Consider the following 22,357-nt stretch of genomic DNA (forward strand, 5'->3'; position numbering starts at 1 on the left):
TAAAATCCAAACAATTTCCTTTAATTAAGATACATTCAATTTCATTGTGGATAGATTGGACCTGTGCAGCTGTACTGTTTTTATCATAATGTAGTTTCAAACATTAGGCAGAAGACTAATGCTGTCAAAGTGTGTTGGGAACATCCAGATAGGCCTATACTGTTTCCACCGTGGCCTTCTGATGTAGTGATTGTACTTCGTTCAACCCTAGTACCTTTTAGTCAGTCTAATAAATAAACATGAAGATAACTTCTCCGAAGCTTTGGCATACATTTAAGTCGAGAAGTGAAAAAACAATGTTCAATATTAAGATCGTACATTTTATCAAAATAATAAACAAAAAAGAAAAATACAAACAACCCAAACAATACCAATTGATATCACCCCTGAAACACTTAAATGCAAACGTTGTTTTCCTCATGGTTGTGATTGTCATACAGTATTTTAGCTCCTGTCCCTAATAACATTTGCAGAGAAGTGTGCAGAAATGGGTTTAAGAGGCAAGTTCTTGATGAGAATGGCACAATTTCCGCCATGGTAATATGAGAAACAGCCAGTCAGTCCTTCAATACACCTGTCCTGCCAGCTTTCTGCAGGGCCACAGACCAGTGTCATGTCTGTAGATAGTGTGGCAAGGTTTCCCTTCCATGTCCTGTTTTTAACTGTGCGTTTAACTTGAGTTCTCCACACCATGTCTTTGGTATGGAAGAGAATGTTGTGATGGGTATGGGGCCTAGGTGAGGTCACCATGTCTTTGGTATGGAAGAGAATGTTGTGATGGGTATGGGGCCTAGGTGAGGTCACCATGTCTTTGGTATGGAAGAGAATGTTGTGATGGGTATGGGGCCTAGGTGACGTCACCATGTCTTTGGTATGGAAGAGAATGTTGTGATGGGTATGGGGCCTAGGTGAGGTCACCATGTCTTTGGTATGGAAGAGAATGTTGTGATGGGTATGGGGCCTAGGTGAGGTCACCATGTCTTTGGTATGGAAGAGAATGTTGTGATGGGTATGGGGCCTAGGTGAGGTCACCATGTCTTTGGTATGGAAGAGAATGTTGTGATGGGTATGGGGCCTAGGTGAGGTCACCATGTCTTTGGTATGGAAGAGAATGTTGTGATGGGTATGGGGCCTAGGTGACGTCACCATGTCTTTGGTATGGAAGAGAATGTTGTGATGGGTATGGGGCCTAGGTGAGGTCACCATGTCTTTGGTATGGAAGAGAATGTTGTGATGGGTATGGGGCCTAGGTGAGGTCACCATGTCTTTGGTATGGAAGAGAATGTTGTGATGGGTATGGGGCCTAGGTGAGCGTCACCATGTCTTTGGTATGGAAGAGAATGTTGTGATGGGTATGGGGCCTAGGTGAGGTCACCATGTCTTTGGTATGGAAGAGAATGTTGTGATGGGTATGGGGCCTAGGTGAGGTCACCATGTCTTTGGTATGGAAGAGAATGTTGTGATGGGTATGGGGCCTAGGTGACGTCACCATGTCTTTGGTATGGAAGAGAATGTTGTGATGGGTATGGGGCCTAGGTGAGGTCACCATGTCTTTGGTATGGAAGAGAATGTTGTGATGGGTATGGGGCCTAGGTGAGGTCACCATGTCTTTGGTATGGAAGAGAATGTTGTGATGGCTATGGGGCCTAGGTGAGGTCACCATATAAATACGGAAGAGTTGAGTGTAATGAGCTGGCTCCAGACCCATGGTAAAGGAGGACTTGTCTCTCCATTTCTCCTTCTGTCCTGCTCCTTATCTCCTTCCTTCCTCCCTCCCTCCTCTTTTATCTCCATCCGCCCGTCCGTCTGTCCTGCTCCCCCTCTTCTTCCCTCTGTCTCTCCGTCCGTCCATCCGTCCGACCGGCCCGTCTGTCTGTGTTCTACAGTGCTGAGGCCGTGATGGGGTGGGCATGGGGGTGAATGGCGTCACGGTGGTGGGCTGTCATACCCTTGAAGGCCAGTGGAGCGGTGATGTTGTCACAGCTGTGGTGATAGAGAGCACTGCCACTGTGCGGCTGCCATGTGGGACCGGTCACATAGGCCGACGTGGTGGCGCTGTACCCCATGTAGGGCGACACTGGGGTGGGAGGGTGGTAGGCTGGGATGCTGGGCGCTGTGACATAACTGTTCACTGTGGGCAAGCCACTCTGCGTCTGTCAGGGAGAGGAGAGAGAGAGAGGTTGGTGAGACCATTGGAGCGTTCTGTGAGTGAGACACGGGTAAGAGCGGTAGGTGGAGAGACATAACTGTTCACTGTGCACGGGCAGGCCACTCTGTGTCTGTTAGAGGGAGAGGAGAGAAACACAAGGTTAGACAGAGGTAGAGAGAGAAGGTGAGACATGGGGAGGAGGAGAGGTACAAGGGAAATGTGATATAGTATGGCAGTGAGGGATGTGGAGAGAGCGAGAGAGAGAGAGAGAGAGAGAGAGAGAGGAGGAAAAGGAGAGGGAGAAGTGAGAGTAGGTGAGGGTTAGGGTTGAGTTAGAATTTGGGTGAAGAGTACAGTGGTGCGGTATACAACATGTGAAATGGGGGCAAGAGTGTGAATGGGGGCTGAATACAATAGGGGTTGGGAGAAGTTGAGGGTTTATTGAGAGAGAGGAGATTTGGAATGACAGAAATGAAGAAGGGAAAGAAAAGTACAGGGTTAAGCATGAGTACTATTTGGCACCATGACAAAACATAACTTGAAGAATTCACACAATTCAACATTATATGCGTGGGTGGTCTATTCTATGACTACTGAGAATAAGAATGGTTTCTGCAGAAGTGAGCATACTTCTCGTTCCTGTCTGATATTTGTCCAGGATTTCCTCAACCTAAACAACCATTGCCTATTGTTTTTTTTTCTCTTTCGACTGAAATCCACGGCCATGACGGAGCACGTGCGATACTCCAATTCTAATCGCTTTCCGTTTTTAAGGAGGCTATATATTTAACTGATATTTTATATTTCACTAAGCAAAATGCTATGGGCCAACTTACATAATGGCATTTTAGTTTGAGGTTAAATGATCTCGTTTTTCTACCGAGTATTTCCGTAGGCCCACTGCTTTTAATTTATGTTTAGTTTTTTCAAGATATTTCAATTTGTGAAAACTAAAAATAGTTCGGGAAGAAGACTTGCCTAGCCCATGTTGCTCATATCTTAATTTTCTACAATATTTTTTCCCCCCGTTATTGGATATTGATAAATAATGAAATACACACATCACACACATACAGGTTTATTGGAATAGGCTAGATTCAGTCGATCAAATCATGATATTCTACACGACTTGCTTTTCGCATAGGCCTAATTTTTGTTTGTCTCGCCCATTTATTTGTCAATATTCAATGTTAAGTCATACTTTTAAAAAAATACAGTCCTTGGCTTGCCTGTTGTGTGCAAGAGCTCTATTAACGTCTATCGATTCTACAGTAAATTCAGGCAAACGGAAAAGACAGGCTTACCAATGTTTTTATTTCGTTACATAATTCGCATTATTTTTGATGATCGTTTCCATACAGTGTGTTTTCTTCTAAACGCACAAGCATCTAACGAACCGGATGACTGAAAATAATCTCTGTTGACGGATAAAAGCAATTCAAATTGCTATTGAATGGGCAGCCACTGAACTGATATAAGAAAACGCTGCACAAGGCAGTCTTTAGCCTGATAAGAAATATGTTCTGCTATTTAATAGAATCCAATATCTCGAGGTATTTAGGCTACAGAAGCCTTGAAATGCATTCAATGCTGTAATAATAAATAATAGCTTAACTGTGGGGAAAATGCTGTCGTATCCAAAATGTCAGTCAAAACCAGTGATTTGTCATTAGCATGAAACCTAATGGTCTATGTTATGTCTGATTAAAAAAAAACTGTCCTCTAGAATTCCGGAGCGGAAGAAAGGCATTTAAACATCACATCCGAGCCGTGGGCACTGTTTATGTATGTGTGTGTCATTACCTTAAATCGAAAGTTAATGATTCAATTCTTCCAAAAAGTGACATTGATAGCTCACCCTCAGCCCCGTAGGCGCAGGACTGGGACTCCTCAAGTACAGTTTAAGAGAAACATCAGGTTCTACATGTAGGAACCCGAAGTTACGATTTATTTATTTGATTTCAGGCTGGGATACATCTTGAATTCATTTGTTTATGCTTACGTGTGTGTTCGATAAAAACAAAAAATCGTCTTTATTAATCTGTAACGCTTTTGTTGACCCGTCATTGGGAGGTAGTTTTTTATTTTCCATTCTTATCAGTAAATAACTGTGTCGTTTCAGCTGCATAGGCTACATGCGCTGTTCGCTGACACTCGAAAGACCTGAGAAAAATAATCCTTATTTTAGCAACGTATTTGAATTTGTACATAATCAATATATAGCAATTGGCCTTCGGCTTTTTGAAAATCTCCACTTCTTACTTCAGTCGCCACAAGACTACTCGAGTTGTATTATAAGGAGGGAGGGACTGTGTGTGTGCATGGGGTGAGGGCTGACGAGTAGAGTGCTCGAAAGTGCGTGCAGACTGCAGTATGTGTATTGTGCTTTGAAATATAGGCCTATAGGATAGCATATGCACCATTTTGAAAGGTTCTAGTACATCAGCAATTTATCGTCTACACATAAAGTTCCATTGACAAGTATAGGCCTATAGCAGCCTGTGGCACGCAGAGAAAGGCATACGTTACAAATTACTATCAAAATAGTTGAAAATTAATCGAATTATAAGTGTTTCTTATATTGTGATGATTGCTTTAGATCAGACTTTGACATATACAAAATCACAAAATATAAAGTAAGTAGAAGTAAAAATACACACTTGACCTATGGCTGATTATGCAATTTATAGGGCTACTATTCATATAGGCATTGGGCTAGGTTTTTTTCTTCTTCATATTTTTATCCCAGGGAGTTATATCACCGGCGCCGCATGTGTTATTCTGCATCATTTGTCTCCATTGATGCATCAAACCGTAGCCTATTGAATATATTGAGGTTACCACGCATAACTCGAGATAGATCGCGTGGCTCCGACGATATATCATACCAATTATGCATGCCTCCCCCCTCTCACTTTCTTACACATAATATATCCCTCATGCACGCTCACACTCCCTGTCCTCTCCCTCGTCCCTCTACCTCACACGTTGTTTGCACCGTTTGCAGTCGATATATTATTTTGCAACATAAAATGCACCATATTTTCTCACGCAAGACTATCCCGAGTCTAGTGAGACGTTCTTCATTAAACTTTTGGAATGAAACAAAGTTTATACACACTAAAATATAATACGTTTTTCGACTATGGGCCTATTAGTGCATGGGATAAGTTCCGATGGAATGAACCCACAATTTCAGCAATGCCTTTCAACTTCTATTAGATCAGCGTGCAAATCATTATTGGGTGTTAAATAGGCCTACATGTAGTCTACTGGTCAAAATATTTAAATGTATCATTACGTTTTAATTATTTAAACTTCAGTCTTATTTTTCATTTACATTAGGCCTAATATTAGTTGTTTTAGCACATTGGCTAAGACAATATGGAAATGTAATGCAATTAGGAAGTCCTAATGATCCTTGTAAGCATAACATATACAACCACAACACTCAAATTTGAATTTGAATTTAAACATTTAAATAATCTTTCTCCAACGGCTAGACTTTTATTATTAACTTATGAGTCGGCCTGTCTCCGTTTCGTGCTTATGGATTTTCTCTTCTCGCAACAAAAAATAAACCGTAGAAACTTGTCCAATGACGTGAATCAACGACTTGATTCCTCTTGCCACGTTCACTGGTCGAAAATATGAGGACTTGAGAAGTCTACACAAAATGTTTTTTTCTTCGTTCATATCCCTAAAGTATAAACCTTGTAAGACAAAGACAAGTGGCTGCAAAATACAAAGTTTTAAAAAAAAACACTGATTTTCAACAACAAAAAAATACAAAATCATTTCTCAAATATATTATGCCTACAGCGTTTGGCCATGCAACGTTTGGCTATATCGACAAAAGCTGTTCAATTTCAATCTAAATTTGGCGTGCTACGCTAATGACAGCCAATGAGCTTCTCAGTACATGTCCATTTGTCAACACGCTGTCACATGCAAGGAAATTGATGAGTCATGGGGTCCAAGGTACATGGTTAATTTGTCACAGAACGGAATCAATCGTATGCCAAGGATGGTTACAAAACTACAACACGTAATAGTAATGTAATAGCACAGTAGGCCTAATGTAGCCGTAAGAACAACCCTTAGCCTAGGCCCAAAACACTCTGCGGTGCGGTGTCTTGTCTGGAGGCATACCGCTCACACCCAGCGGAGAGAGCGTGTCAATATGACTGAAAGCGCCGAGAAAGCATACTCTACGTGGATTATACAATAAGTGTGGGCCAAAAATGGAAGGGTATCATATTGTACTACACCGTTGTTGAGATTAACACACATTAGGTTAGAGATGGGCGAGGATGCAATTTTATTGATCAAGGATGTGTTTCCTTTTACCTGTTTGTATTTTGCTTCAGGTTCTATAGAATGCGGTGGTTTATCATCCTGCACGCCATTGACTAGTGGAGAGCTTGCTGACGGCGGAAAATGTGTCCTGTTTATAACGCTCCATTCTTCTAGTTTGCCACTGGGAAAGGACGAATTGTCACTAACTGCATGGGGCAAAACAGACAGAGACAGAGGAGAGGGAAGTCAGAGGAGATGAACCGAAGAGACTTCACGCTACCACTCCCATCTACCATCCTAGGCATTGATATCACCTCACCATCACCCTACAGCTTTTTAGCAACCCCCCCCCCCAACAAAAAGTTATCCAGCAAAGACACGAAAAATACTTGAAAGATCAACATTTGCGATTTTATGCATAGACATTCCTATACTTAAAAAGCTTTTTGGCATTTCAAATCTGAATTAATTCTAGGCCAACTTATATTTTATACAGAGGGCGCCTAGAACCCGTGTGTGTGTGTGTGTGTGTGTGTGTGTGTGTGTGTGTGTGTGTGTGTGTGTGTGTGTGTGTGTGTGTGTGTGTGTGTGTGTGTGTGTGTTTGCCTTAAGCCTACTGATCAAACCGAAACAGCACATTGCTGTAATGGTCAGTAACATTTAACCAAACCAGTCTTTCTGTGGGGACAAATGAGATGTACTTTAACCGTTTCCCCTTTGTACATGATGGATATGATATTATACACGGGTGCTAACGTTTAGAATTGGAAAAGCAAGCCCACCAGTGTTGTAACTTGAGAAGACCATTGGGTCGATCATTTTTTTTTCTCGACCCCCTTTTCTTTCTTTCAACAAAGCAGGTTTTACTTGGAGTTGTGTATTTTGTGCATAGACATTTGTTTAAATATTTTTGTCGGTCTACAATGTTTGGGTCTCTTGCTATTTCCTTAATAATCATTCACTGACATAAAGCTGTCTTAGGTTCATTCGAGGAAGGAATATGCATATGCATGGTACTTTATTTTCCTTTCTTGATGGCATGGTAGGCCTGGCTTATAAAATAGTGCAGTGCAATGCGTAAAGGTGTGTGTGTGTGTGTGTGTGTGTGTGTGTGTGTGTGTGTGTGTGTGTGTGTGTGTGTGTGTGTGTGTGTGTGTGTGTGTGTGTGTGTGTGTGTGTGTGTGTGTGTGTGTGTGTGTGTGTGTGTGTGTGAGAGAGCGCGCGAGAGAGTGCCATTTGATGACCAACGCCTTTGGAAATATCGCCATAATTCAAATGCAATTATGATGATTTACGCATCTTTACGCATGACGGCGATATTCGCCATATGCGTCAACGCTCTTCGTCTTAGAATAGGTCTACTGTATCCCTCTACTGTTGTAGTGTAAACCCAATAGCAGTTCTATGTCATAGTAAAGGATTTGTTTGATTAAAACCCTGAGTCTCTAGGCTGGCGAAGTGATTGTGGCGCTAAAAGGCCTCACGTCATTCAGTGTACAGGACACTTATTTCGGCTTTCAAAACCTGCAGCAAACATCTGCAAATAATTTGGAAATGCATAAGTTGTTTATAAAGGCATCCGGGAATTCTTGTTCGGCTTGAAGATCGGCGCTGCCTTTGAGGGGCGAAGCCTTGTTGTTTAGATTGTCTGAGTTAAGTTAATTCATGGAATGGCCGAGGCCTCATGGACTATACAAGCACTAAGGAGAAGGGCATGTTTATATCCACAAGGCGGTGAGATTCGAGGCCGTTCTCCCTTCTGACAGAAGCACGGTTATGACAAGCGCATAGGTGGTCGACTGACATCTAACACTCTGCTAACACAAGAAACGTTGTCACTAAAAATGGTATTCACAACAACAGTAATGTATCATGATTGACGGAGGTCAGATTTGCTTTATAATGTTTCCAAAACAGACTTGTATTTGTGGTAGCACACTAGTGAAAACTAACTGTCCAAACCTGACTGTAAGTAACAAAAAGAAGTTCTCTAAACTCGGATCGGGCCTTTAGGGAACAACACAGGTCTAGTAGCCTAGTTCAGTGTAGCCTATTGGAGCAGCCTGGTAGACTAAACGCATGTGAAACTACATTTCAGGGGAGTCTATTTTGAAGCAAGGCACGCAAGAACAAAATGTCTGGCTGTAAGACATGGCATGGCAAAGCTTTGAACACCTCATTTTGATTTTAGTTCATCTCCTCGTGCACCGCTGCGCCTTCCCTTCATTATCCCACTAATATTCCACATCCGCCCCTTAATTATTAGTGCAAGCCTTCCTTTAACCATCTGTTTTAATGCAACCTTTGAACTAGGAACTAAACTTTACTCATGTATGCACTCACCAATACTGGCAAAATAACACATAATTAACTTAGCCAATTTATTTTTGCAGTTTGTTCCAGAATAGTCACTCTTTTATCTGTTATTAGTTAGTAATATAGTGCATATACAGACCGGTATGTGCATTGGTCATATATTTTTTAACTACATACCTCCAAATTAATAAAGTTACACATCTTGCCACTAGGCCCACTACACACACACACACAGAGACAGACATATCCTAACCCATGCGCTTTCCTATTAATTTTAACCATTTACTAAAGCAATTGGTTTGCCCACGTACCAAAGTAAAAATCATGCTTACTTTGTTGCTCTGTTATCGACCGAATCCCCAGAATATCTGTTACCGAGTGGGAGGAGGGCCATATCCTGTGCATAGCCATGTGTCCAGGTAGGGAGTGCATGCCCGGGGGAGTTGGTACTTTGGTCCCAGAGGCTCCGATGGGGGTCGGATACGAGTATATGTGGTTGTATGGTAGCGTTGGTTGTGGTGGTGGGTGAGACGACTGCTTGCTGGACTCATACTGGCTCTGCTGGGACAGATTCCCAATCTTGTTGCGGAGGATCCTACTGATGGAGCTCACAGATGGTAGATTGAACTTGTCACAAACTCCGTCAGCCAGTAGCCTGTCCCGGATCTCCCAGGCGAAGATACCCGGGTCCCTCTGCTTGTATGTCCGTATGTGCTTGACCACTGTAGGCGTGGTGACCCGTGGTTTGCTGCCCCCGATCGCTCCCGGGAGTATAGAGCCGGTCTCGTTGTACCGGGCCAGTATCTTGCTGACGCAGCCGTGGGAGACCCGGAGTTGTCTGCTGATGTCGCAAGGCCTGATGCCCAGCTGGGCGAGCTCTACAATCCGCAGCCGGATTGCGTTGGGAAGCGGTCTGCCGTTGACAAAAACCCCGCCGAGCTGGTTCACCTCTCCAAAGGCTGGCTCTGGTGTCATGGAAACATACACAGAGGCAACACAATGAAACACAAATCTTAAATTGGACGACTTGTAGCTGTAGTAGCCTGTAAAGGGCCTTTAGGTCTAGGGTTGTTAATCGTGCCTCCCGTTCCCGAGTCCTTAGTCGACATACGGCGGTCTGCAACGTCGTTTTCAACCCGTTAAGGACAAATTAAATGCTTATTTACAGCATATGAAATTGTCTTAAATGTATTGGGATATATGTATTTAATGCACTCGAAACAGATGCGCAAGAATCGATTCAGTAAGCGTGTGATGAAAATAAAAACATGTCCCACCATTAGGCTGCCCCATGCAAATAAAAACCCCGCACATTTTCAGTTTGTGCATAACATACTGCTCCATTGTTATACCGTTGTATTTGAATTTCAATATATATTTGCAGTAAAAATATGTTTTACGCATAGCTATGCTATAGTTTTACTAATTGGCTATTAATACTGGCCACTGGAAAATCCCATAATGAAACCAACTGGAGCTCAAAACGGTTCGGCCTTTATTTGTAGCCATACCATCGCTTTTCAAGCCATAGGCCTACAATCATAATTGATTCATTAGAATGTTAGGTATAATTCGTTCCTTGAAAGATGTAGGAATATCCGGTCGAGTGCCTGTTATAGACTAACTCCATCATCGGCCACACAACATTTCCATATAAACTTACCCATTGCGTTTAGTCCACAAATTATTATTGGGATCTCGGAGTTACGCCTTCCGTCCAGTTCCGAGTCCAGTTTCGCTGGTGTCCGGAAACCTGTCTAGGGGAGAACAAATCCTCGCTCTCCTCCGGCCACGGGTACTGTGTTAACCGAACTAACGATAGTAGTGAGAAGGACAAATCCGCGATGTGTTTCCTGATAGCAGGGGAGACAGGCTTACATTTCAATCCAGACAAATCATGGGCCGGACTTCCAAAACTTTTCTTCTCGGCGAGGCTAGGTCCGCCAATGGAAGTTTGAGTTTATAGAGAGACGCTTTCCTATTGGTCTGAAAGTTTGTGCTCGTGCAGCAAGGCAACCCCCTCTCTTCCGGAACTACAGACAGTGTTAACCTACCACCATGAATTGCAATTATGAATTGCACTCTACTGGAATGGTAAATGACATATAAGTAAGTAAAATTATATGAATATTGTGATTATGAATCATAACAATGAACTACGCTACAGGATAAAGCAGCAATGCAACAATCCCAATGTAATAGTCAGTGGCAATCCAAGTGTTTGGATTTTGTTTGCCTATATTGTCAGTGAGGAATTAATGTTTTATGAAAGTAAAATGGGTAGCCTACAAATTGATATTATCTAAGTTAAACTGGATAGCTTAACGTGCGTGGATGTATTCATTCACCAACCAAATACATCACATTAGACATTCAGAATAGTTGCACATCGTGACACGGACTCCAAAGCAAGGCAAACAAATTGTTTGATTTGGTATGTATCGGCGTTGACTTATAAAGTACACAACCAAAATCAAATAGGTGTATATGGACGGTGAGCAGTAGCCTGCAGAACACATCTGCTGATTCGGGCTTTGGGTCCTATTATAACTCATTCCATATACACTTTTGGTTCAATGTTGTTGTGTATAATCCTTATTATTTCTAAAATTGAGATACAAAAAAAAAGGTATATTTCGACATATAGCCTTGGTTGTATATTGACATTCAACTGAGTGTTTAAAAAAGTTACAACGCGCCATCTCAGAAAAACTATGTTACATGAAAACGGACTGAATAGCTTGAATAAATGTTCGATTTGTATATTCGACAAAATGTATTTATACAAATAAGCAGTTATAATAACTTATAATAGCATATTTCAAATACATTCTCCGTTATTACGAAATATTGTATGCTGTTATGTCATGTTTATTTATTCAATTTATAGACTACCCTACATACCATGAATGCGCTGACTACCACTGCACCTATATTTCACCCATCTGACAGGCGATATCGGACGCCTTACACACGCAGGTAATCGGACGCTTCGTTTCCTGTTTACACGAGAAACCTTAGCTCTTGAAGCTCTCGATGGTTGACCTGTGCTCACGGCTTTCTCTTTCTCTTATTGCTAAGGGTCACTTCACAACAGTAAGCTTCGTTTGCTCCCCATCTTAGAAATAGATTTCAGTAGATCAACACTAGCCTTTATATAGGCCTATGCTACACGCAGATACGTGCTCCAACTTATTCTGCACTTCATTTGTCAAGATTGGCGTAGACTCTAACCATCTTCTTGCTGTCCGTGTCTTCCAGGGCCCTCGTCTGTTATAGCAGCGAGAGATTCCAGATTACTGATCACTGAACTCTGAATGTCTAGCTCGTTTTCCAGCTGCTCTATGGGTGTTCCTGATGTGTTTGTTCCGGCATGGCCGATTCCCCTGGACCCCGCTCGCTCATGGCAGTCACTAATGCGTTAAGGATAATGTTTACCATTGGAAAACGTGCTCAACTTGTTTCCATTGAGGTGCTTCCGATGACTGAAATAACAAAGGGTCACGTCCGAGGGATCAGAGGTCTCCGCTCAACAATTAGTAGGCTATTGTAGATACTTTCAGAAGTGATGGTATTTGAAAAGCATTTTGGTGTACTAATATTATACAAATATTATACAGCCCCATTCGGACCATGTATGGTGCAATGTTGATCAAGATTTGAAGTAGTTTATTTATGATTTATAAAACTAGCCTTTTGGATTATGAGCAAACCAGCTTCAAGTGCGAATTCCCCGGGGGCGCGAGTGCATTGGGGCCAACTCAAAGCCTCAAGGGAATTTGCGTGCCATCCATTCCATCTCCTTAACGTTCTAATAAGAATAGCTAAGTGTCTAGTGATGGGACTTCGAGTCCCTTGTCTGTTTAGCTCTGTTCTTTCTGTTCACACGTTTTGTCTAACTTAATCTTATCGCAGTGAGACGTATATCTGAAGGGTTAATTGGGCATTGACAGATAAGTGTTAACAAGGTGTGTAGGGGAATGTGAAATAGATACATGTACGGTCTTTAGACTGCCTACAGAGATAATAATGATCGTGTTTCATCAGTGAGATTTAGGCTAAAATGTATTTACAGCCCAAGCGATATTAGGACTAGGACTACATCAGATTAGGCTATTATTGTTATTGTTCTTGGTTGTATTTTTATTGTTATCGGTAGGCAATAAAATATGTATTTTTATATATTTTTGCCTACCTGTGGATTTCTTCCTGTAGCCTATATTATTATTATTATTATTATTATTATTATTACATTATTATTATTGTTATAGCCAACCATATGGTAGGAATTCACCATTTGAAATTACACGTTGTGTTCCATGTGTAGGCCTATAACTAGTATAGAGGCTACAGTATCCTACAGAATCCTATGTATAACTCTATCATCTCTATCCTATTCATTCTAACCGACTTTTTTTCTTTACACTATGCGTTGCAATCCACCGAAATAGTTGATTTTCTAATTTCATGAATACGGTATAAAATGACCTACCACTGAGGAGATTAAAGGTGACGAGCGATTTTTCGATGACAGTCACAGTTATTACCATGGCACGTCATGTAATCTGTTAGATCAGGAGGAATCTTTTGATGTCCGTGTTGCCACGATTTGTATTCTTTCATCAGATATTTTCCAATATATTAGGATACATACTTCACTCAAATAGTGAGTCGCTAAATAATTATAGGCTATGTTTTGCGGCATTCTAAACAGCATGACTAAAAATGAATTCAACTATCCATGCATGTCCTCCGTTCAGGACAATGTCCCGCGCGCATGGTATAGGGTAAAGCTTTGCGGTGCCCTGCTTATTTGAAGTAGGCCTGACGGTATTTAAGGCATGTATCATAGATGACTAAAACAGAATTAACCGTGTCGAATAGTCCTGACCGCAAGTCAACGCATCGCATCCTTCCTGATCCGTTAAACACGACTATCTGGTTTTAGGGCATGTGTGAGACCGACAGGACAGCTGACGGAATAACCCAATTTCAATATTTTCGTTTCTGTCTGTTGATCTCGCTTGTAACCCATGCGGGAATCCTTAATTTTATGCACCAAATCTAGAGTCAGGAGCAAAGGGACTTGTACTTTTTTAGGCTAAGATAATGCATACATTAAATGATCAACATTAGCATACCTCTGTTCTAGGCATATTCATTTTTTAAAGATAACCATGTATGGGTCTTATCATATGGCATGCTTGCTGCTATTTTGGCTGCATGGTGATATCATTCTGTTTCAATACTAATTTAGATAATTAAGGCATATGTTTAGATCAGTATTTGCTAATAAACATTTTTGAGTGCATCAGATAGCCCAATTATGTTTTTTTTATTATAGGACTATGCCTCGTTTTAATTGCACTGTGTAATCAATACGTACCAATACAAACATTATTCATGATTGAACTGTGCAAATATTTCGACAACTATGAAATCAAAAAACGTTGCATGCAGTGGGGTTAGTTGTGGCCAACAACACAGGGCGCATTGGACTGGTCTTGGAGTAGCTTAATGTGCCCTTATAAGGATAAGACCTTCAGCTCGGTAGGTACTGAATCTAAATAGTGCAGGAGGATGTACCAGACCCGGGATGCAAAGGATCATATGTCGTCTTCCCAGGCGTCTTCCATTCTCATAGAGGTAGGTTAACACACCGTCGACCATTATGGCATTGTATAAGTAGGCCTATACGCGTTATTATAATGTGATCCTATGTGGCCCTCTCGGTGAATATAAATAGCGTTATTATAATGTGATCCTATATGGCAGACTAATGTGGCCCTCTCGGTGAATATAAATAGCGCGTGCAGGATGTTCCCGGGGTGGCTCGTGCCATTTTTTTATGCAAAGAGGAAAGGGGTTAATGTACCCCTAGACCAGGGCCGATTCCAGGCATAAGTGACATAAGTGGTTGCTTAGGGCTCCAGCCGCTAGGGAGTTTAGGAACTCAGTCTCATCTCAATTTACTATTGAGAATAATAGTAGTAGAACACAGAGGTGCAAATTCCAAATGTGGTTGTGCATCAACAGTTTTTCTCTTATGTCAGTCACTCAGTCACTCAATTAGCCATGTCCGCTAACAATTTTTAGATTGGTAGTCTAGCCAGCTATCTAAATGTGCCCTGGGGCCCTGACTTCCAGGGGGCCCCCATTTGATTTTGGTAGTCATTCTCATTCAGATATCATATTAACATGGCATAAATAATTACACAATTGGTAGAATTGCAGGAAACTTGCTTTAAAAGGTCCAATGCAGCCGTTTTTATCTCAATATCAAATAATTTTTGGGTAACAAACTACCTTACAGTGATTGTTTTCAATTAAAATTGTAAAAAATAAACAAATTGCTTCTTGGCAAAGAGCAATTTCTCAAGCATGAATTTTGCTAGGACTGTCTGGGAGTGGTCTGCGTGGGGAGGGGAAACCTGAAAATTAGCTGTTATTAGCAGAGGTTTGGAACTCTCTTTCTTATAGGTCCATTAATTAATTTTGATGTCACCATGGGAAGGCCAAAACTCCATTCCACCAAAACAGGCAGAAATTTTAGGCGGTCTTTTCAAACAGCTCTTACACTAAAAAGGACATTATCCACATGTTTACTATTTCACAACCTCATAGTGGAAATAAATATAAATCACAGGTAAATCAAGTTTTTGACCACACTGGGCCTTTAAAACTGCAACATTTTCTCTACTCCCCGTGGCAAAATGTGTAGAATTGGAGGAAATGAACTTTAAAACGTAACATTTTTTCTCCACCATCAAGCGGGGGCCACTAAAATGTTTTGCTGCGAGGTGGGGGGGCTCCCAACCAAATCTGGTTTAGGGCCCCCAAAAGGCTACAACCAGGCCCTGTTCTAGACCATTCTGAATTTTAGAAGAGGAAACGCCTCCTATGTGTGTGTTCATGCTAGTCCCAGCATGATATCATGTTGGTTATTCCACTGTATTTTATATTGCATTGTCACCAGAGCAGCCTTATAGTTTAAACATTTCTTGCACGACATGACTATAGGCCAATATTGAGGTTGCCGAACTGGGCCAACGCGATACTTTTCTGTTCCCAACACCCATGTTTAGATTTGGTCGAGCTATTTTCTCAAATAGTTCAGAAAAATATCTGTTACTGAATTTTATACATTGTAATGTGTTGTTGTTGTATAAGGCAAAGCCATTGTAGAAAACTAGTAAACAAGGGTTTGCTTGGTACTAGGCTACATGTGTTTTGAGAGAGAGGTCCAGCAGAATCAGTATAGCGCCCTCCACCAGACCAGACTGGGTATCTCAAGTGTTTCTTTGCACATTTTAACCCACCTTGAATTTTAAATATATTTAAAATATTTTAATACCATAGTGTTTGCACCGCATCGATATTCTCAACATATGAATGTATCGATATGGAATGTTTGACCAGTAGGCTACTCCCTTGACTGGAATGAAGTAAATCACGCCATCCTGCCAAATGATTGATGAATTTCGAAGAATATTATCGGTTATGGGGCGGCAGGTAGCCTAGTGGTTAGAGCTTTACACCGAAAGGTTGCTAGATCGAATCCCCAAGATGACAAGGTAAAAATCTGTCGTTCTGCCCCCGAACCAGGCAGTTAACCCACTGTTCCTAGGCCGTAATTGTAAATAAGAATTTGTTCTTAACTGACTTGCCTAGTTAAATAAAGGTAACTTATTTTCTTGTACTTAATCTGTTTTGTGTTTCCCCTATCTCTGATTGACTCCCTCTAATCATATTGGCCTCTATCCTTTATTTACATATATTATGATATTATACACGATAATATACACACAATCTATATATATACATATTTCCATGCAGACATTACCCCCTATTCCCTGCCTATATGAAACTCCGACAATAGATGTTTATGTAACAGACAAATTGTCAGTATTGTATTTATGCTGACATTTCCCGCTACAGGCTACACAACGGTCCTACCAGTTCATAACTGTCTGCCTATCAAGCAGTGGGATTCCGTCTCATATAATATGACATCACATAATCGGCTATCGGGAGAATCTAACGCTTTTCCAGCGGTGCTTTGGCAGTCGCTGCATTGACTTAAGATGTGCAAAGCAAGCAACATGTGTCCAGGTTGCACTGTTCCAAAAATGAAGGCGTTTACATTACGTCCATGGTGATTAGCACCAAAACAACGTTACCACCACGTCTTAGAGGTTGCGCTGGACACATACTGCCTCAATCACTGCCTCAATCAGTCTGCTGTTTGTATAATTCTACTTAGAAATCACATCAAATCTATGTGTATTTGTCACATGCTCTGAATACAACGGGTGTTGTGAAATGCTTGCTTACGAGCCCTTCCCAACAATGCAGTTTAAAAAATAAAATAAATAAAATAAAAATAGTAATACACAAGAATGGATCTATATAGGCCTACAGGTAGTACCAGTACCAGATCAATGTGGAGCTATATACAGGGAGTACCAGTACCAGATCAATGTGGAGCTATATACAGGGAGTACCAGTACCAGATCAATGTGGAGCTATATACAGGGAGTACCAGATCAATGTGGAGCTATATACAGGGAGTACCAGTACCAGATCAATGTGCAGGGGTATGAGGTATTTGAGGTAGATATATAGGCCTACAGGGAGTACCAGTACCAGATCAATGTGCAGGGGTATGAGGTATTTGAGGTAGATATATAGGCCTACAGGGAGTACCAGTACCAGATCAATGTGCAGGGGTATGAGGTATTTGAGGTAGAAATATAGGCCTACAGGGAGTACCAGTACCAGATCAATGTGCAGGGGTATGAGGTATTTGAGGTAGATATATAGGCCTACAGGGAGTACCAGTACCAGATCAATGTGCAGTGGTATGAGGTATTTGAGGTAGAAATATAGGCCTACAGGGAGTACCAGTACCAGATCAATGTGCAGGGGTATGAGGTATTTGAGGTGGATATATAGGCCGTTTTATAACATTATAGCATCCAGAATTATAGCAGGGTGGGTGGATATTAAGGACAGATGACCAGTAGGCCCAATCAACTTCCCATGATAGTGGCAACGTTTGGTCGAAATGTAAGCCTTTTGACCGTTTTCTATCAACTTTGTGTCTTGCGTGACTATGTTTTGAACTAGACTACATTTAGTGATCTTGGATTGAATAGAAATGTATGTAGGGAATGGAATCTCCATTTGATACAGTATATGCCCACTTTGTTTAAGAATAACAATCCCTCAACTAAATGTGAACCAGTGGATGAGTGCACGGGCGTTCACTTTAAATCCACTGAGACTGATCGAAAGAATGTCTGAGAAGTTAATGGGGTGTACCAAACCCTTTCCTCCTAACAGCCACATTATTAATCTATCTGCGATTGCTTTCGGGGTACTGTATAAATAATCCAACAAATTAGGATTCTCTTCATTTTTCCTTTAGCCTATGATCGCTGTTAAATGGATAAGACCCGGATTCTAATTGTGTCGCTTAGCCCAATCAAACTATCGTAATTGAAATCGTGTGGCAATCATTATTACAGTACATCTAAGGAACGGTCCGACTGCAATCAAGATCTTACTGTATAAGAGAGATGGACGTTTGAGATGTCGAGGTTATTGGACAGACACGAGCAGAGTAATGCGCATTTTCTGCTGTAAACTGACTCCGTTCGCCTTGTTAAGCCTTATTGATAGGCTAAGAGACAACAACTAGCCTATACATAGGCCTAATGATAATTGTACATGAAAGCATGACGAACTTGAAGTGGCAATATGATGTAAAGAGAATTTGTAAACGTTGCAAATAGCCTACATAAAACTAGTGTAGCCAAAAGTATGAATTGTATCCATGCTGCTCGATAGAGAATGCAAATGTTAATATGAAAAGCAATACCTTGATATCAACGAATGAAGTGGCTATTATCGCTCATTTTCAGATGATGCAAAATAGTAGCATATGCCTTCACCGATAAATGTTTAAATGTTAAAGATTGTAGCGAGAAGACAATTAAGGTAAAATATGTAGGTTTATTATTGTGGTTATTATCATTAATGCGGTTATTATATTATTCTTATAAATTATTAAGATAATAGGCTAAGTACTACAGTGAGCCTATTCGTTGGTAGTCATTATTATTTGATATAACTATTGCCACTAATAAGAACAATAATATATTATTGCATGCTATCATTGATGCTATCACGCTGAGTTATTCATTTGAATATTTGTGATGTACACAGCAAGGTAGGCTTAATGGTTATCCCTTTGCATAATTCTTGTCGGTAGTCTAAGTCTCAGAACCAGAGGCTAACCATGTTCAATGTCACACTGCAATTTAGTGGGCTACATCAGACGATGCAGGCTTATTTCCTACGGTCTAGGCCTGCCTGTGCTAATGTATTTAAGCCAACGACTAACTATATATGGGACGAAAAATGTACTCAAAAGTTTACTCGGACTGGACCACTTTGGTCCTTATTTTGCCACAGATTTCACGAATATCCATAATGGGGTTCTGCAAAATTACATGAGTTTTGGGTCGCTAGCAGTGCGAATTATATTTCCTGGTCCTTGAGATTCTGACAAATCTACAAAAATGGCAAATGAGTTAGTGATGATTATAGACCTACTCCATTACAGTTCCCCATTTGCTATAATGAATGAACAGTGCATTTGGAAAGTACTCAGACCCCTTCCCATTTTCCACATTTTGTTACGTTACAGCCTTATTCTAAAATTGATTAAATAAAAAACGTTTCCTCATCAATCTACACAACGATACCCTACAATGACAAAGTGAAAACAGGTTTTTGGACATGTATTAAAAATAAAAAACAGATACCTTATTTAGAGTACCAGTCAAATGTTTGGACACACCTACTCATTCAAGTGTTTTTCTTTATTTTAACTATTTTATACATTGTAGAATAATAGTGAAGATATAAAAACGATGAAATAACATATATGGAATCATGTAGTAACCTAAAAAGCGTTAAATAAATCAAAATATATTTTATATTTGAAATTCTACAAATAGCCACCCTTTGCCTTGATGACAGCTTTGAACACTCTTGGCATTCTCTCAACCAGCTTTATGAGGTAGTCACCTGGAATGTATTTCAATTAACAGGTGTGCCTTCTTAAAAGTTAATTTGGAATTTCTTTCCTTCTTAACGTGTTTGAGCCGATCAGTTGTGTTGTGACAAGGTAAGGTTGGTATACAGAAGGTAGCCCTATTTGGTAAAAGACCAAGTCCATATTATGACAAGAACAGCTCAAATAAGCAACGAGAAATGACAGTCCATCATTACTTTAAGACATGAAGGTCAGTCAATCTGGAAAAAGTCTAGAACTTTGAATGTTTCTTCAAGTGAAGTCGCAAAAACCATCAAGCGCTATGACGAAACTGGCTCTCATGAGGAACGCCACAGGAAAGAAAGACCCAGAGTTACTTCTGCTGCAGAGGATAAGTTCATTACAGTTACCAGCCTCAGAAATTTCAACCCAAATAAATGCCTCAGAGTTCAAGTAACAGACACATCTCAACATCAACTGTTCAAAGGAGACTGCGTGAATCAGGCCTTCATGATCGAATTGCTGCAAAGAAACCACAACTAAAGGACACCAACAAGAAGAATAGACTTGCTTGGACCAAGAAACACGAGCAATGGACATTAGACCGGTGGAAATCTGTCCTTTGGTCTGATGAGTCCAAATTTGAGATTTTTGGTTCCAACCGCCGTGTCTTTGTAAGACGCAAAGTAGGTGAACGAATGATCTCCATATGTGTAGTTCCCACCATGAAGCATGGAGGAGGTGTGGGGGTGCTTTGCTGGTGACACCTTCTGTGATTCATTTCGAATTCAAGGCACACTTAACCAGCATGGCTACCACAGCATTCTGCAGCGATACACCATCCCATCTGGTTTATGCTTAGTGGGACTATCATTTGTTTTTCAACAGGACAATGACCCAACAAACCTCCAGGCTGTGTAAGGGCTATTTGACCATGAAGGAGAGTGATGGGGTGCTGCATCAGATGACCTGGCCTCCACAATCACCCCACAATCATGGTTTGGGATGAGTTGGACTGCAAAGTGAAGGAAAAGCGGCCAACAAGTGCTCAGCATATGTGGGAACTCCTTCAAGACTGTTGGAAAAGCATTCCAGGTGAAGCTTGTTGAGAGAAGGCCAAAAGTGTGCAAAGCTGTCATCAAGGCAAAGGGTGGCTACTTAGAAGAATCTAAAATCTAAAATAAAATTTGATTTGTTTAACATGTTTGCTTACTACATGATTCCATATACGTTATTTCATAGTTTTGATGTCCTCACTATTATTCTACAATGTAGAAAATAGTAAAAATGAAGACAAAACCCTTGAATGAGTAAGTGTGTCCAAACCTTTGACTGGTACTGTACATAAGTATTCAGACCCTTTGCTATGAGACTTGAAATTGGGCTCAGGTGCATCCTGTTTCCATTGAACGATCTTGAGATGTTTCTACAACTTGATTAGAGTCCACTTGTGGTAAATTCAATGGATTGTACATGACCTGGAAAGGCACACACCTGTCTATATAAGGTCCCACACTGGACAATGCATGTCAGAGCCAAAACCAAGCCATGAGGTCGAAGGAATTGTCCGTAGAGCTCTGAGACAGGATTGTGTCGAGACACAGATCTGGGAAAGGGTACCAAAAAAAATTCTGCAGCATTGAAGGTCCCGAAGAACACAGTGGCCTCCATCATTCTTAAATGGAAGACGTTTGCAACCACCAAGACTCTTCCTAGAGCTGGCCGCCCTGCCAAACTGAGCAATCGGGGGAGAAGGGCCTTGGTCAGGGAGGTGACCAAGAACCCGATGGTCACTCTGACAGAGCTCCAGAGGTCCTCTGTGGAGATGGGAGAACCTTCCAGAAGGACAACCATCTCTGCAACACTCCCCCAATCAGGCCTTTATGGTAGAGTGGCCACACAGAAGCCACTCCTCAGTAAAAGGCACATGACAGACCGCTTGGAGATGCCAAAAGGCACCTAAAGGACTCTCAGAACATGAGAAACAAGATTCTCAGTTGAATTATTTGGCCTCAATGCCAAGCGTCACGTCTGAAGGAAACCTGGCACCATCCCTACAGTGAAGCATGGTGGTGGCCACATCCAGCTGTGGGTATGTTTTTCAGGGGCAGGGACTGGGAGACTTGTCAGGATCGAGGGAAAGATTAACAGAGCAAAGTACAGAGAGATCCTTGATGACAAACTGCTCCAGAGCTCTCAGGACCTCAGACTGGGGCGAAGGTTCACCTTCCAACAGGTTAATTACCCTAAGCACACAGCCAAGACAACGCAGGAGTGGCTTCGGGACAAGTCTCTGAATGTCCTTGAGTGGCCCAACCAGAGCCCGGACTTGAACCTGATCAAACATCTCTGGAGAGACCTGAAAATAGCTGTGCAGCAACACTCTCTACCCAACCTGACAGAGTTTGAGAGGATCTGCAGAGAAGAATGGGAGAAACTCCCCAAATACAGTATGCCAAGCTTGTAGTGTCATACCCAATACTTGATGCTGTACTCGCTGCCAAATGTGTTTCAATAAAGTACCGAGT

The 22,357-nt window shown here is 41.3% G+C and overlaps 1 protein-coding gene and 1 long non-coding RNA gene across 2 annotated transcripts; one reads left to right on the forward strand and one right to left on the reverse strand.

Moving 5' to 3' along the window:
- pax9 (paired box 9) lies at positions 1–10,690 on the reverse strand. The gene is made up of 4 exons (XM_014197892.2): positions 10,428–10,690; positions 9,097–9,729; positions 6,500–6,654; positions 1–2,153 (listed from the first exon to the last, which is right to left on the reverse strand). Exons 1-4 carry the CDS (start codon positions 10,429–10,431, stop codon positions 1,881–1,883), a joined length of 1,065 nt encoding a protein of 354 aa, XP_014053367.1. The 5' UTR covers positions 10,432–10,690; the 3' UTR covers positions 1–1,880.
- Positions 10,691–10,792: 102 nt separating this feature from the next.
- Positions 10,793–12,948, forward strand: LOC106603796 (uncharacterized). The gene is made up of 3 exons (XR_006769837.1): positions 10,793–10,873; positions 11,655–11,743; positions 12,026–12,948. It is a non-coding gene; the product is annotated as an uncharacterized lncRNA (long non-coding RNA).
- Positions 12,949–22,357: the final 9,409 nt, after the last annotated feature.

The sequence above is a fragment of the Salmo salar genome, chromosome ssa01, assembly GCF_905237065.1.
Source record: "Salmo salar chromosome ssa01, Ssal_v3.1, whole genome shotgun sequence".
In the NCBI taxonomy this organism is placed as follows: Eukaryota; Metazoa; Chordata; class Actinopteri; order Salmoniformes; family Salmonidae; genus Salmo; species Salmo salar.